The sequence below is a fragment of the Juglans regia genome, chromosome 10 (genome assembly GCF_001411555.2).
Source record: "Juglans regia cultivar Chandler chromosome 10, Walnut 2.0, whole genome shotgun sequence".
Taxonomy (NCBI): domain Eukaryota; kingdom Viridiplantae; phylum Streptophyta; class Magnoliopsida; order Fagales; family Juglandaceae; genus Juglans; species Juglans regia.
The window spans coordinates 6,333,762-6,348,645 of NC_049910.1; the positions used below are offsets into that span (position 1 = coordinate 6,333,762).

General features: G+C 36.2%; 1 protein-coding gene across 1 annotated transcript; it reads left to right on the forward strand.

Annotated features, from left to right (window-relative positions):
- The first annotated feature begins 5,976 nt into the window (after positions 1–5,976).
- Positions 5,977–8,566, forward strand: LOC118349616 (protein FAR1-RELATED SEQUENCE 5-like). Its single transcript, XM_035695089.1, has 4 exons — positions 5,977–6,069; positions 6,993–7,064; positions 7,145–7,267; positions 7,347–8,566. The coding sequence occupies exons 2-4, from the start codon at positions 7,002–7,004 to the stop codon at positions 8,133–8,135; spliced, it is 975 nt and encodes a 324-aa protein (XP_035550982.1). The 5' UTR covers positions 5,977–6,069; positions 6,993–7,001; the 3' UTR covers positions 8,136–8,566.
- Positions 8,567–14,884: the final 6,318 nt, after the last annotated feature.

Genomic DNA, 14,884 nt, shown 5'->3' on the forward strand with positions numbered 1-14,884 from the left:
TGCTAAACTGTTTTTTTTTTCCATAAGTATTGTCAAGATGGAGAAAGAAAAAGGGCACGCATCTCCATTAACACCTCCTACCATAGATCTACCAACAAATCTATCAACCCAGATATTCATAACCATGCTTAAAATTCAGTATAACTGTTTCACTTAATGTCTACATTTATTACCTAAGTTTTGGTTCACTCTTCAACTAATGGTTGATTTATATGTTAGGTGATAACAAGACCCTTTTATCCACAATTCTCAACACCTCATACCACAAGTCTAGCAAAGCAGGTATTTTGTTATATTATTTTTGAATTATTTATTTGTTCTATTAATATATTTACTTAGGTCTTTAGCACATTATCATTATTCCTTTATGTGTTAGGTGATATCAAGACCATGGTATCCGGATTTACCAGCACCTCCTACCACTCATCCATCAACCAATATAACATCGCGAGTATTTTGAATATTAATTTTGAACTATTAAACTATTATGTTAATAACTATGTTTATTTTTTATCTTCTGTACATTATCACTACTGTTTTATGTGTTAGGTGATACCAACACTATTTTATCTGGACTTCTAAAACTATATGCATGGTTTGCATGCACAAATGTTATATGCGTAGTTACCACTATTTGTTCCTCGTCCTAATCCCAACTCATCTCCACTGACTAGTTGGGTAGTGGATTTGTTCTTTAAGTAGTGTGCTTATTTCTCACTGTGCTTATATTGATTTATACATTTTTTTTTATTGTTGTAAACTACATGAAAATCTTGTATCTCCATTTCACTCTTCAACTACTCCTTTGGTTGGTATAAACTCTGCAAGCTCAAGGCATGTCGAAGAAATTTAGGACCCCATACCTGACTCTGGAGAGGCCGAGACTTTGTCTAGGCCCTCTGTGCGTAATACTGTTGAATCCAAAGATGATGAGGCATCCTGAACACAAAATATAGGGCAGAGTGATGGTGGTGATAGTATTGAAGAGCTCAAGTTGGAGATGGTATTTAGATTTGAAGAAGAGTTAGTTTCTTATTATAAAAAATAGGAGAAACAATGTGGTTTTGGGGTAACGATGCAAAGGAGTAAGAGGGATGAGTATGAGAGTCTGAGATAAGTCATGTTGGGTTGTGCTCATGGTGAGAAGGTACGAAACCGGACCTCAAATGTCGCAAGATCACGTCCAGCATAAAAAACAGATTGTAAGGCGAAGATAAATACTACACTGGTTGATGGGATGTTGAAAGTATTAACGGTTCACAATACACAGAACTTGAGATAGATAGAACCCAGCCGGATAGCTTGCCTGGCCCACAATTTGGCGTTTCAATGATTGAGACTCAATGTAGTTGGGAAAAACCTAGTTGATGAGTAGAAGTAGCGAAGTTGACATTTTTGTAAAGTGGTTGTTATATTATGTTCAATGTATGTAACTTGTGAAATTTGAGTTACAGGCTTGTTGTATTGTATTCAATGTATATACTTTCAGACTTAAGTACAATGTAATATACTTGATGAGTAGAAGTAGTGAAGCTGACATTTTTGTAAAGTGGTTGTTATATTATGTTCAATGTATATAACTTGTGTAATTTGAGTTCCGAACTTGTATTGTGTTCAATGTATATACTTCCAGACTTGTGTTCAATATATATACTTCCAGACATGTTGTATTGTGTTCAATCTCCATTACTTTGACTTGTTGTATTGTGTTCAATGTAATTTGAGTTCCAGACTAGTTATTGGGAAAACAAATCTGTTTTTTGGAGCAATCCTTGTTAGTGCACGAGATTTTTGTTGCTTGTCAAATGAGTAAAAGAAGTTGGTATGTTCCCAACAACAAACAAATTCCATCACAAAGACTATGTCGATTACATGCTAATATGATAAACAGATCCCACACGTTAATATGTTAAACATGAAGACCACGTCCATTACAACAAAGTGAGCGATAGTTTGCTCGAGATTGTACAAAGCTCCTATTACTATGATTGTATCAAATACAATGAAATTAATACAGACAACACCCAATAGATATAAAGAAGTGTACGTTCACGTTGGATGTTTGCATGTTGCCTTTGGACATTTACTTGGTCGTTGTGGACTCCCAACTTCTTCACAATCTTTTCCTATCTTTTTCGAAACTCTTCCTCCTTCCTTAATAATTCAATTTCTATCTTCACAAGTTCTTTTTCTCTTTCAACACTACTATTTGCCTATTTAAAATAGTTGCAGTGTAGTAATCCCTAATTATAAACAAACAAACAACATGTATATAAAAAAATTTTGTACAAACCCAAATGCACGTCAAAGTAATGAAGATTGTTACTACCTCTATATTGTACTTTAGACACCCAAAGAATAATCGCCCCGGATTTCTTGGCGTATTTGATATTCTAAGTGAAGTAGGCTTCCCACAAGTGCACATTGGGTTGTTCCTCGAAGTACGAATAACAAGAGAAGATGAAGTAACTGACGATGACATTTTGTCACAAGAAATTACAACAACTGAAATCGGCAGTTAGGCAAGAGAAATTGATTTAACAACCCATCAACAAATGTGTCAATTAAATGCCAATTGTGTTATCAATATGTATTATTCAAAATATGGTGGGTTGCATGCATACTTTAAGACATACATTTATAAACAAATAAAGAGAAAGGTAGAGCAATGCATGTTCCTCACCTAATAAACTAGAATCAATGGTTTACAGATCAATTTTGTCACTTTTTATTTTTAAATATTAAAATGATTTTCAACTTTTCTGAGATAGAGTTCATAGAATATTAATGTATCAAAAAAAGAGTTCATAGTATATTAATATAAATATGGGGATGCTCTATTGATGAGGCGTATTTAAAAATAATCGATTTTTCTCTTTGAGAGTTTTCACACTGCTCTTTGTTTTTTAATCGCAAAGATTCCCTTTTGTAAATTATTATCTCTCACTTCACATATCGACAACACTTTCATTGTATTTCCTTTCGTTGCTTTTTTTTTTTTTTTAAAAAAAAAATTGCTATACAATGAATCTCATCATTTACTTAATTTCAGATATATTTTTTCCCAAAGTTTTGGTTGTTATTATCATTCTTATAATATAATAATTCAGATGTTGGATGAATATTTCTTTGTAAATTCATTAAAATAGATACACGTAATGGACATGTACATAGTACTGGACATTAGTACACAAAATCTACTTGTGAATCTGACACGAAATAGAAATATAAACACAAAATATAAAGTTCATCATTGTTTTTTGTTACTAACTTGTGGTCATGAAATGCCCTATAAATGAAGATTGATCTCACAAATCCCCTGACATGATAAATACTTCTTCTACAAGCTTTTACAGACACAAGTGCAACCTTTCATCTCACACACATCACATGATTATCGTATCATGTTGAAGATTGTAGTTAATAATAAGAATTATTGCATATAACGAAGAATACTATTGTTGATAAGAATTACATATAAGGGCACTTAACCGTGCATCACATGACAATTCATGTCACCAATTAACAATATTCACATTATCATCATCATTATTATATTTGGTAAGCTTAGGTGGATTGGAATGACAACATCATGATTCATCTCTTCCTAATAAAGGCTATATATCTTATACCTATCTTTGTGAAAACAACTCATAAATCTGACCTAAATTCCTAATCCAACGAACCTTAATTTGGTCTTTGTATGTTAAGGAAATCATATGCAACTTTATATTTAATTTACTAATTAGTATAGTAAAAGACACTAGCTGCCAAACACCAGATTATCCACGGGTAATTAAGCACGAGTTTATGCTAAAGGCAGAGGAAAGAAAAATGAGGGGAAATGATATTATTGTGTTGAGCACCACTAGATACAACAAACTGAGTCTACTAGTTGCAGCCCCTGCCAACCAAATCAACCAAATCTCTAAACAGAACAAACATGACAGTGTAGGAAAATAGCCCAAACAACCAAAACAAATATGGTGTTTACACAACATATCCACAATGCAATCTTGAATAAAAATTTGTAACTGTGCTTAATATTGTCTAAATTTTACCAATCAGAGAGAGAGAGAGAGATACCGATCTACGGAAGATTCACTTTGGGCTTTACCTATGATTAGATTAGGGTTAAGAGATTGGAGAGGAGAAGATGAGAGAATGAAATGGTATCTATTATAATCCCACTAGGTAGAGTTCACCCTTGAAAACTATCTTACAAGGGAAGGTTGCCTAGGGGCTTATAAACTATCAATCAATCTCATACTTAGTTGATGTGGAATTGTAACAACCACCACGCTCCTCAGCCAATGTCCAAGATAGTCACGGCGCTCACACGGACTGGCTGTGTGCTGGGTTTTTGCCTAACTCGGCGAACATTGTCATGCTGGCATCACTCCCCGTGTCGCATGATTGCAACCACTTAGATGTGGGGTGGCTCTGATACCATTTGTTATGAACCTACTAAGTAGAACTCACCCTTAAAAACTAGCTTACAAGAGAAAGGTTCCTAGAGCTTATAAACCATCAACCAATCTCATACTTAGTCAATGTGGGATCGTAATAGTATCAAAGGCTACGATGGAATGGAGAAAATTTTATTTTCACTGGTTCGGCTAGGGTTAGGGTTACAGAAGAAAAGAGAAGCTGCAAAGAAGAGAAACTTCAGTTCAATTTCGGAGAGCACAACAAAGAGGAGAGGGAGACGCTACAATCCCAATTTGGTATGCACCATTTTGAATGGAAGAGAAGATACGAAGAATAGAAGCTTCAATTCGATTTTAGAGAGCACAACGAAGAGAAGAGGAGACGCTCACGATCCCAATTTGGTACGTACCGTTTCGAACATCTGGGAAGATACCATTTTTTCGTCTTCATCATTTTCTTCGTGCGCACGATTTCATTTAACCCATCGCAACCAGATGAATTTCGTGCGCAAGTAGTGCACAAAATCGTCTACGTCTAGCTTTTTCCTAAAAAAAATAGATAATTTGAGGGATAAAGTGCGACTTTCAAAATATTTTTATTTATATCCATGAATTTATGTTATTTGTAATAAGGACTTAAATTGGTCGGATTTCAAGAATTACATCAAATAATGGGATATATGTATTGAGTGGGGCTACTATGCCGCCCTATTCTTAAAAAATAAGAAAAAAATACATCAATATACTTAAAATCACTTTCTTAATTACTAAATAAAAAAAAATTAATACAAGCGGTCAAATGGAGCAGTTCAAATGGGACGGCAGACTATCTTTTCCCTATATGTATTTCGTAAAAAGGGTACAATTAAAATATACCTAATTCAATCTTCAGTACTGAGATTAAAATATATTAGTTTTTTTGGCTATATATTATCAAATTTTCATCATTTTTAAATTATTTATCATTTTTTTAAGAATAAATATAGATAGAAGTCACTATTGAAAGCATCCATTTTGTATACATGATGTGGTATCATCTAGACCACACATTTCTCTAAGTGAATATTAAGAATAATCAACTAGAAGCAGTCATATAGTAAATATAAAATATGCACTGCTATAATAACTTCTCTATAACATTATTCTTTTTTTAAAACGTGGAATTCTCGTTTAATAAATTATAGAAAAACCTTGGAAATTATATAATTATCACTTCTTCTACGTACAGTCGAGTAGCGCAAACGGCGCACAGTCGGCTCAAAAGAAATTATTTTTTTTTTCCACGTCAATTAAAAAAAAAAATGAAGAATGGCAACGCGGGAAGATGAAAACAGCAGCTTCTTCTCCAAGCTACGGCTGTCTGAATGTGTTTCTTTCGAATTTGAGTTCATGTTCTGAGACGAGGGTGTGGAGAAAGTTTCAATATTTTCCTTTGCTTGTTGAAAGAAAGTGGGAAATATACTGGGAATCATCATCGATTTGAATATTTTCTTCCGAAATATTCTTCTACCGAAAATCTTCGGCATTGTCGTCTCACGGTGTGGGTCTTCGGCATCATCGTCTCACGGTGTGGGTCGTCGTCTTCCTCTTCACAGTACTCTACCGTGTTGGTCTTCGTCTTCTTCATCTTCACCGTGTGGTAAGAATCTCTCTTTTTTGGTTTGTGCTTTGATTGTAATGGATGAATATCCTCTGTTTTGAAGCTCTGTTTTGAAGCTCTGTTTTGAAGCTCTGTTCCGAAGCTTGATACTGTTAGGATCAGTGGATTCCATCCTTTTTTTCTTGCTTTTGTTAAGCATGAAAATTAAATCTGCATAGTGAATAACTCCCATGAAGAAACAGAGAGTTCTTGATGCAAGGGGAATGAAAACTCCCGACCACGGACATGTTTCAGGCATCAAATGCTAATTTTTATCCTCAAAATTCTACATAGTTTAAGCTGCATACTAGACACTCGAAAGTAGTTATCTTAGAATGATTAGTGCAGAAAGGTATTACAAGAATGTAGAGCACAGTTAGGCTTCGAAGGAAAAGGGATTTTAGTTTTTTACCGCCATCATAATCATCTGAGCCTTGCATCAATTTTTGTGATTTACATGAAAATCCACTACCTGGCAGAATTCATTTGATTTTAACATGAATGGTCCTTGGACCAAATGGCACCTCTTCATCCCCATAAACAAAGGGTGGCAGGTGGGTAACTGGTTAGGTAAATTATGTATTTAAATCTTGTAGTCGTAACATTTAAACCACTCATAACCACTCTTTTAGTTTGATAGTTGAGAGATAAGTCTAACACTATACTAATAATGTTAGTATAGGTTTAAAAAAAAAATAAGAAGAGAAATTTGTACTTATGCATGTTATGGAAGCAGAATATGCATGCAATAATTATTAACTTGTTCCTACTATGGTTGTCTGCATGAAATAATTAGTTCTAGAAGTAAATTAAATGTTTGACTTGTTGCAAAAAGTTGAAAGAAGCCGCTATTTTTCAAAGATGTTGAATTCTTTGAACTTTTTTCCTCCTATAAAAAAGGTTGTACAATTTTTTTAATGCAGCATGTGAGCATGGAAAAAGGGAAGGAAAACCCATCTCTGTCAACACCATGTAGCTCAAATCCGTCAACTGCGGTATGTTATATGCATCTTAATATTTGTTCAGACTTTGTCAACCGTGTATTTGCTAATTATCATTATTATTGTTATGTTAGGAAATCCCAACAACTGCTCCAAACTTTCCAAATTACATGCACGGTTACGGACCAGGGCCTGCATGGTCACCGGCTTTTATCACATATCCAAATGCATACCAATGTCCAAGCAACATTGTTATGGTGATGCAACTTCATTGTTTCTTGTTGTAATTTTTTTTCTCCTTTTTTTTGGAAGTTTAATTGCTATTTTTCTTAGCAGAATACTGGTTATCCATTTCAATATGGGATGAGACCTCTGACTCCTCCCATGGCTACAAGCTCCGGAACAACCGAAAGAATCGAAGAGGATACACCCGGGTGTAGGGAAACTGAAGCGCCATGTTCCTCCTCTATGGTTTATGAACAAGGTGAAGATGATAGGCCAGAGTCAGGGGAAAGTGGTTATGGCACTGCTGAGACACCTTCGTTAGACCGAATGGATGAGCCTGATATAATTGAGGAGCCAAAAGCGGGGATGGAGTTTGATTCTGTTGAGGAATTAATGAGTTATTATAAACTATATGCGAAGAAATGCGGGTTTGGATCTATGACTCAAAGGAGTGAAAGGGATGACGAAGGGAGTGTCAGATATGTGACTATTGGTTGTGCCCGTGGGGGGAAAGCGAGGAATAGGACAATGAATGTCGCCAAACCACGACCGACAGGAAAGACTGACTGTAAGGCAAGGATTAATGCCTTAAAAGTTAGGGGAAAGATGCAGTTGACCACAGTTAATAATACCCACAATCACGGGCTGAGTCCACAGAAATCTCGTTTCTTCCGGAGTAACCGCGAAGTTAGTGAGACTGTAAAAAGGGTATTAGATACGAACGACCTAGCTGGCATTCGAATGAACAAGAGTTTTGGATCTCTTGTTGTGGGTGCGGGAGGATTTGAGAACCTGCCATTTTTGAAAAAAGATTGTCGCAATTACATCGATAAGGCAAGACATCTACGACTTGGAGCAGGTGGTGCTGGAGCGCTTCGAGACTATTTTTGTAGGATGTAGTACAAGAACCCCGGATTCTTTGCCTTGATGGATTTAGATGATGATGGTAGGTTAAAGAATGTCTTTTGGGCAGATCCACGCAGTAGAGCAGCTTATCAAGATTTTGGTGACGTGATAACATTTGACACCACGTACTTGACAAACAGATACGGGATGCCCTTTGCACCCTTTGTTGGTGTAAACCATCATGGCCAGTCGATTCTTTTGGGAGCAGGGTTAATTTCTAGTGAGGACACAGAGACTTTTATATGGTTATTTCAGACTTGGCTGCAGTGTATGGATGGTATAGCCCCACCAGCTATTATTACTGACCAAGACAGAGCAATGAAAAATGCCATAGCCATTGTATTTCCAGAAAGCCGACATAGATTTTGCCTCTGGCATATACTTAAAAAAGTCCCCGAGAAGCTTGGCTCTCATCGTGCCTACAAAAGTGGCCTGAAAACTCAACTGATGAAATGTGTGTATGACAGTCAAACTATTGAAGAGTTTGAGAAATGATGGGAAGAGTTAATTAGCACATACAGTTTGCAAGAGAATGTCTGGTTGCAAAGTTTGTACGCCGAGCGCACACATTGGGTACCAGTATTTCTGAAGGAGTATTTTTGGGCTGGCATGAGTACAACACAACGGAGCGAAAGCATGAATGCTTTCTTCGACGGATATGTTCATGCGAAGACAAACTTGAAGGAATTTGTCGACCAGTTTGACAATGCAGTGAAAAAGAAAATCGAGAATGAAATCAGTTTGGACTTCCACTCATTTAGCGTTACAATTCCATGCATATCTAGATCACCAATCGAGAAGAGATTCCAAGAGTTGTACACAAATGCAAAATTCAGGGAAGTTCAGCAGCAAGTTATGGGTGTGCTCGATATGGATCCATCTCTACTTAGAAGGGATGGATCCAAGAAGACCTACCTGGTAGAAGATGAAATTTCTGTTGAGGAGTTCACGAAACATGTTACATATCATGTGGACTTTAATGAGGAAGATTGCGACGTTAAGTGTTCATGTGGGTTATTTCAAATGAAGGGGATACTATGTAGGCATGTCTTGGCCATATTGAAATGTAACGGGATAAAGTACTTGCCAGATAGGTACATTTTAGATTGATGGAGGAAAGATATCAAACGGAGATACACGTTAATCCAGAGTACCTATGACACAGGAAATCAACGGGAAGATACTAACAGATATTCAAGTCTGTTGAATATTTGTTATCGGATGATTACTCATGCAGCGACTTCAAAAGAGTATACTGAAGACGCAAGTAAGAAGTTATATGCAATGATTGATTTATATCATGGCAAGCAAGAACCCCCTTCAATGACCAAAACGGATTCCAATGTTGGTTTAATGACAAAGGACACAACTACAGTTGGTAGTTCGCAGAAAGTACTCAGTCCACGAGTTGTGCGCGGAAAAGGCAGACCCCCATCTCTGAGGAGAGCATCCAGAATGGAGCAAGAAATACGGAAGGTTAAAACGAGGACGAAGAAAGTAAATGTGAAGGGATCCAAACGTAAAGAGGTTCGACAGGGTTAATAACAAGAGTATTTGCCACATGCATGTTTATTTGGGTTGATTTATTTATGCAAATATTGTGCTGATATAGAGTTTTTACTTGTTACTTGACCATTAGCGAGATGGTGAAGATACGCCATCTCATAACACGAGTCGGAATTTATTTGGCCCATCTGAGATAGTTGATGCTGAAGGAAACGTGCAGGTATAGATAATTTTCTTGCAAACTTGCTGCCTTACTTTGGAAAATTTCTGTGCAAACATTCATTGTTAGACTTACATTTGACATATTTTTTTTCGTATCTATGTATGACTAGACTATTCCAGTCAGCTCAGCTTTTGACATTAGTGGATTCCAAAATATGGTTGGGAGTCAAGAAAGTGTAATACTTCTAACCATTTTATATTTTTAATATCACCGGTATTGATGTCACATTAATATTTGCTATTTATTATTTACAGATGCAACTTGGAGTGGATGGATCACAACCTTTGCCGAAATGATTTGAGTGGAGTGAGTTTTAATTCCTGCTAAAGGTATTTGTTGAAACTTTATTTGTTTGTAAAATGCAGCTGGAACAAACTCGCATATTTTAATTCCTGCTCAAGGTATATGCAGCTTCTAACATACCATATGGACCCGTTATCATTTAGTAACATTTCCCTAGTCATGACCATTTCATTAGCATTTCGACATTTTTTTAGTTTAGGCTATAAATGGTATCAGATGTAACATTAAGCCATATGTCTGATATGTGATTGAAAGAAGGTTTGATAATTGGGTACACATGTTGTCTGGTTAATACTTTGTCATAACTTTTGGATATGAATAACACGGAGCTTTGTATGAGAAGATAAGGTCCTCAGTGCTCACCATAGCATCAATAATTTTATGCCTGTACATATATGTCTAAATATGTGTATATATATGTATTTTTTTTTTAAGTAAGAAGTAATTTTATTAGAAATGCATGTATAGGCGAAGCTCGTGTACACAGGAAGTATACAAAACAAAACACCTAAATACATTCTAAGAAACAGAAAGCGATGACAGAAAATCATGAACATAAGCTCCATTAATTACAAAAGCAGAAAACCAAAGCACCAAAGAGTGCACAAAACCAAAGAGTGCACGAAAGTAATATATATATATATATATATATATATATATATGTGTGTGTGTGTGTGTGTGTGTGTGTGTGTATTAACCTGCCCATCTTGTAGTTGGGAGTTTTGAAAGAAATTTAGGGAAGTGACAGCTCAGCTTCTGATTCATTGCTTGGTTTGGGTTTGTACTCATAGTTTCTAATTGTCTTTTATGGTTCTCAGGTATCGCATTTCTTTATATTCTCAATGGAGGCAGAGAGGGATGTATGCAGCAGGATTGTCCAATTGCTCCTGGTTCTTAGCAAAGGATTGAGACATACCATATATAGCCTGTAGTATTTGATATATAATCAGCCGTCTAAGTTTTCACTCTGGCGCTGTACTTGTCTAATGCTGATGGCATTTTGTTTCCATTAACCTTATTATTGATTTCTATACCATTTGCTGTCACAGAAAGACTGCTTTCATGTGTTGCGTAGGAGTGATCCTCCATTCGTTCCACCTGCGGTCTTTGTCATGCAGGGACTTGCTTCATTTGTATAAGCCATCTGTTAATCTTCTTCTATTTCCTTTCATTTTATCACAATAGTAGTATATACTGAATATTTTGAATGTATGCTGGTGGCTGTTTGGAGTTATCTACTGCTGGATTATTGGTTAGTAGCATACCTATCCGATGAAGGAACCTGTGTTTATCTCCAATTTTAGAAACATAAATGTAACGCTCAAGCCCTTGATAAAACTATATGATATTCATGGTGAATGTAACATCATGTGGCGTCCAACTGTGCATCATTCTAATAAGAACAAATAACGACATAGTGGAATGACAAAGTACCTAGAAGAAGTGAAGATGTACCATACGCAAGTCCATATAATTGTCACTTGTTACATAATGACTCATAATTGTCCACTGGGATATCACTACCTGCGTATGCAGCAGAAACTTGTATGCTATATATCCGCCTCTTTACACGTTTATTTTGCACAAGAAAAAGTAGCTGCTTCTCCAAGTTTATACTCACAAGTTTATGAAAAAGTACCTAGAAGAAGTGCAAGTTTTTCAGACCAAGTCCTTATGGCTGAACAGAGAAGAGAAAGTCCAGATTAATGACCAATAAAATATTTAGACATGTAAACCAATAATCATGATATTTCTGACTTCTCCAAATATGCAATATAAGTGTACATTGAGACAACCATCTTGCAAGGTGATGGTAATAATATACAAATCACCTTCCAAAAGCTCTTTTATAACACTTAAACTGCTGTTCTCTAAGCTATTTACAACACTTACACTACAAATTCAGACTATTGTAACATAAACCACTACGAATTCAACAAGTAACAACAAACAACTATCACAAAACTCCAATACAGTCGGGGTAGCATTCGTGAACGCCTTAGGAGAGCTTCTCTCTCAACAAGGACCGACTCCTTTTTCCGAACCTCGTCATTCCAGCTGGCTAGCAACATCTCTCTCTTCTCGATCTCATCTACTATTTTCTGGACTTCAATCTCCCTCCTTTCGACATCGATGAGTCTCTTATGGAGCTCTTCCTCTTTCTTTAAGAGTTGAATTTCTTTTTCTTCAAGTTCCGAGTCGATGTGTTGATTACTATCAGCCCACTTAAAATATTTGCAATATGGTAATCCCTAATATAAAATATTGTTAGGTACGTAATATTAATCAACATATTACTACAACTTACATTGCAGAAAGAGTAGTATTTACCTTCGTGTTGTACTTTGGACACCCTAAGAAGGGTCGTCCTGGATTTTTTTTAGTATTTGAATATCTCAATGTAGTTTCAATATTACAGAAGCACGATGGTTTCACTGACGGTGAAGAAGACAGTGATGATGAGGACATTCTAACATCAACCAGAATCAGGCGAGTTGAAAAGTAAAACAAAAGCAAAGAACAGACAAGATAAAATAATGCATAATATATAAGGAAACCAAAATGGTATGTACTTGCCTTCCACCTGGACCAGATAGGGGCGAGTATCTTCCTTGTTAGAATTAGATTACTATGGGCATAAAATTCAATAAAGAACTTTGTTAGAAGCTGCAACTACAACAAAAAATTTGCAAAAACAGCTCAGTTATTTATTTATTGGAATTAAAAATAAAAAAATAAAAAATAAAAGAGGATAAAACTGATGAAATGTGGCTGCCACTCAATAAGTATAATGTTGTGCGTAAAGTTGTGCGTACTTGTAGCAATAATCAATGTAAGGTATCAATAATAAGTATTCCAAAGGAGATTACTCATAGCAATAATCAATAGTATCAACGTTGCATGTACAACAATCGGGGGTAATTATCATGATTTTTATAAGTTCTAATGTCTCTGGGTGTTGAAAGCATTTCTATACTATGCTTTCCATGCCTATAAATGACCAAAAGTAGTATTTGATTTGCTGTTTGCATACAGACACCTGTTGTGTCCAGCGTATTTTCAATGAGCTCTTGCTTGTTTCAGTTTTGTGTTGTATTGGTCAGTCGCTTGGTGAAGTGTGTTGTTTCTTGTTTCAGAAAATTTGAGATGATATATTTTTCTTGTTTTGGACAGTTACTTCTCGATATGATAGCTCTTGTATATGTCCCATATACTTGGGCTCTTGCCTATTCTTATGGTTAATGAATCGGGAGAGATGAGAGGGAGTTTTTTTCCTTGGTAGGAACTAAATAGGTGGGAAGTGGTTTTAATGAATTGAATGAGATGGAGTTGATAATATTGACCCCGGTTGCCCTAAGCACCCCAAAATGATTGATCATATTCATTTTCCTAAATATCTTAGAAATCATATATGTATTCAGATATTTTGGCTCAAATCTTTTACAAAATGAATAGCTTAGGTATTTAACTTCAATCTTAACTAACTATAATCCTAGCTTCCTTGATAACTTAAACTTTTTACTGGTAGAGGAGCAGTGTTTTTTTTTTTTGTGATATATTATTGCAAATTCTATCATTACTAGTGAAGGTACTAGTGAAGATGCTTGCGTGTAGATACTAGTACTACTTCTGGAATTACTAGTGAAGGTATTAGTGAATATGCTTGCATGTAACTGGAATTAAATGGATTCCTTCTTCTGATCAATGCTTTGATCAGTAACTGAGATGGTCCAATTTAAAACATAGTTGCAAATGTTAGAAAAGGGCTAAGGCCAACGCCCAATAACAGATATGTAGCACTGGTAGACAGGCTAATCGATCTACTATACATTTACAATTCTACCACAATGAACACAAACATGAATCTGTAAAGCTACTAATTCCTTGACTATTAGACGAATATTGTTTCTAATTGTTACACTCAAATGATGCTTAGGTGCATGAAGACATGGGGCCCAACTCCAAGAATGCCCTTAGTTTGTCATCAATGAATCAGAAACAAAACTGTAGCACCAGAATGCTACTGAGCAGGGATTCAAAACATTATTAGAGTGGTCGTGATTTGAATCAACAGAAAGAACCTAAAAAACCCTAACAGTTTGTACATAAAAAAAAAAAATCACACATTTCGTATATAAAAAAATCCTAACAGAAAATTAATAGAAAATATACCCATTTAAATTGTTGTAGTAGACATCGGAAATGAAACTGCGTGCCAGAAGTGGAGCTGCGTACCGGAGATTCGAAAGGGGCTTGGAAAATTAGGGTTTTTCGGGATGAAGGAGAAGGAAAGTTAGGGTTTTTCGGGATGAAGGGGAATGAAAGTTAGGAAAGTTAGGGTTTTTCGGTAAGAGAAGTGGATGAGGAAAGGAGGAATCGAAGGCTTCGAGCAGCGTCTTCGGCATCAATCTCGAAACTAAGGGAGGCCGTAAGCGGCTGGCTTTTGGAGGGAAGTCGTGGCTTCGAGGGGACGCTTTCCTCTCGTGAGGAGCAGAGAGGGAGGGAAGTCGAGAAGACGCTCGTGAGGAGAAGAGAGTCGAGAAGAACGATAATAGAGAGAGGGAGGGAAACGTGTTGTCTGAAACACGAGCATTTACGAAAGCGTTTTCAAATCAAAACGGGGCGTTTCATTTTTTTGCCACATCAGCAGCCGCTTGCGCGGCGCTTCCCCAAGGCGACTGCACGAAGCGTTTTTCTATAATTATATTTC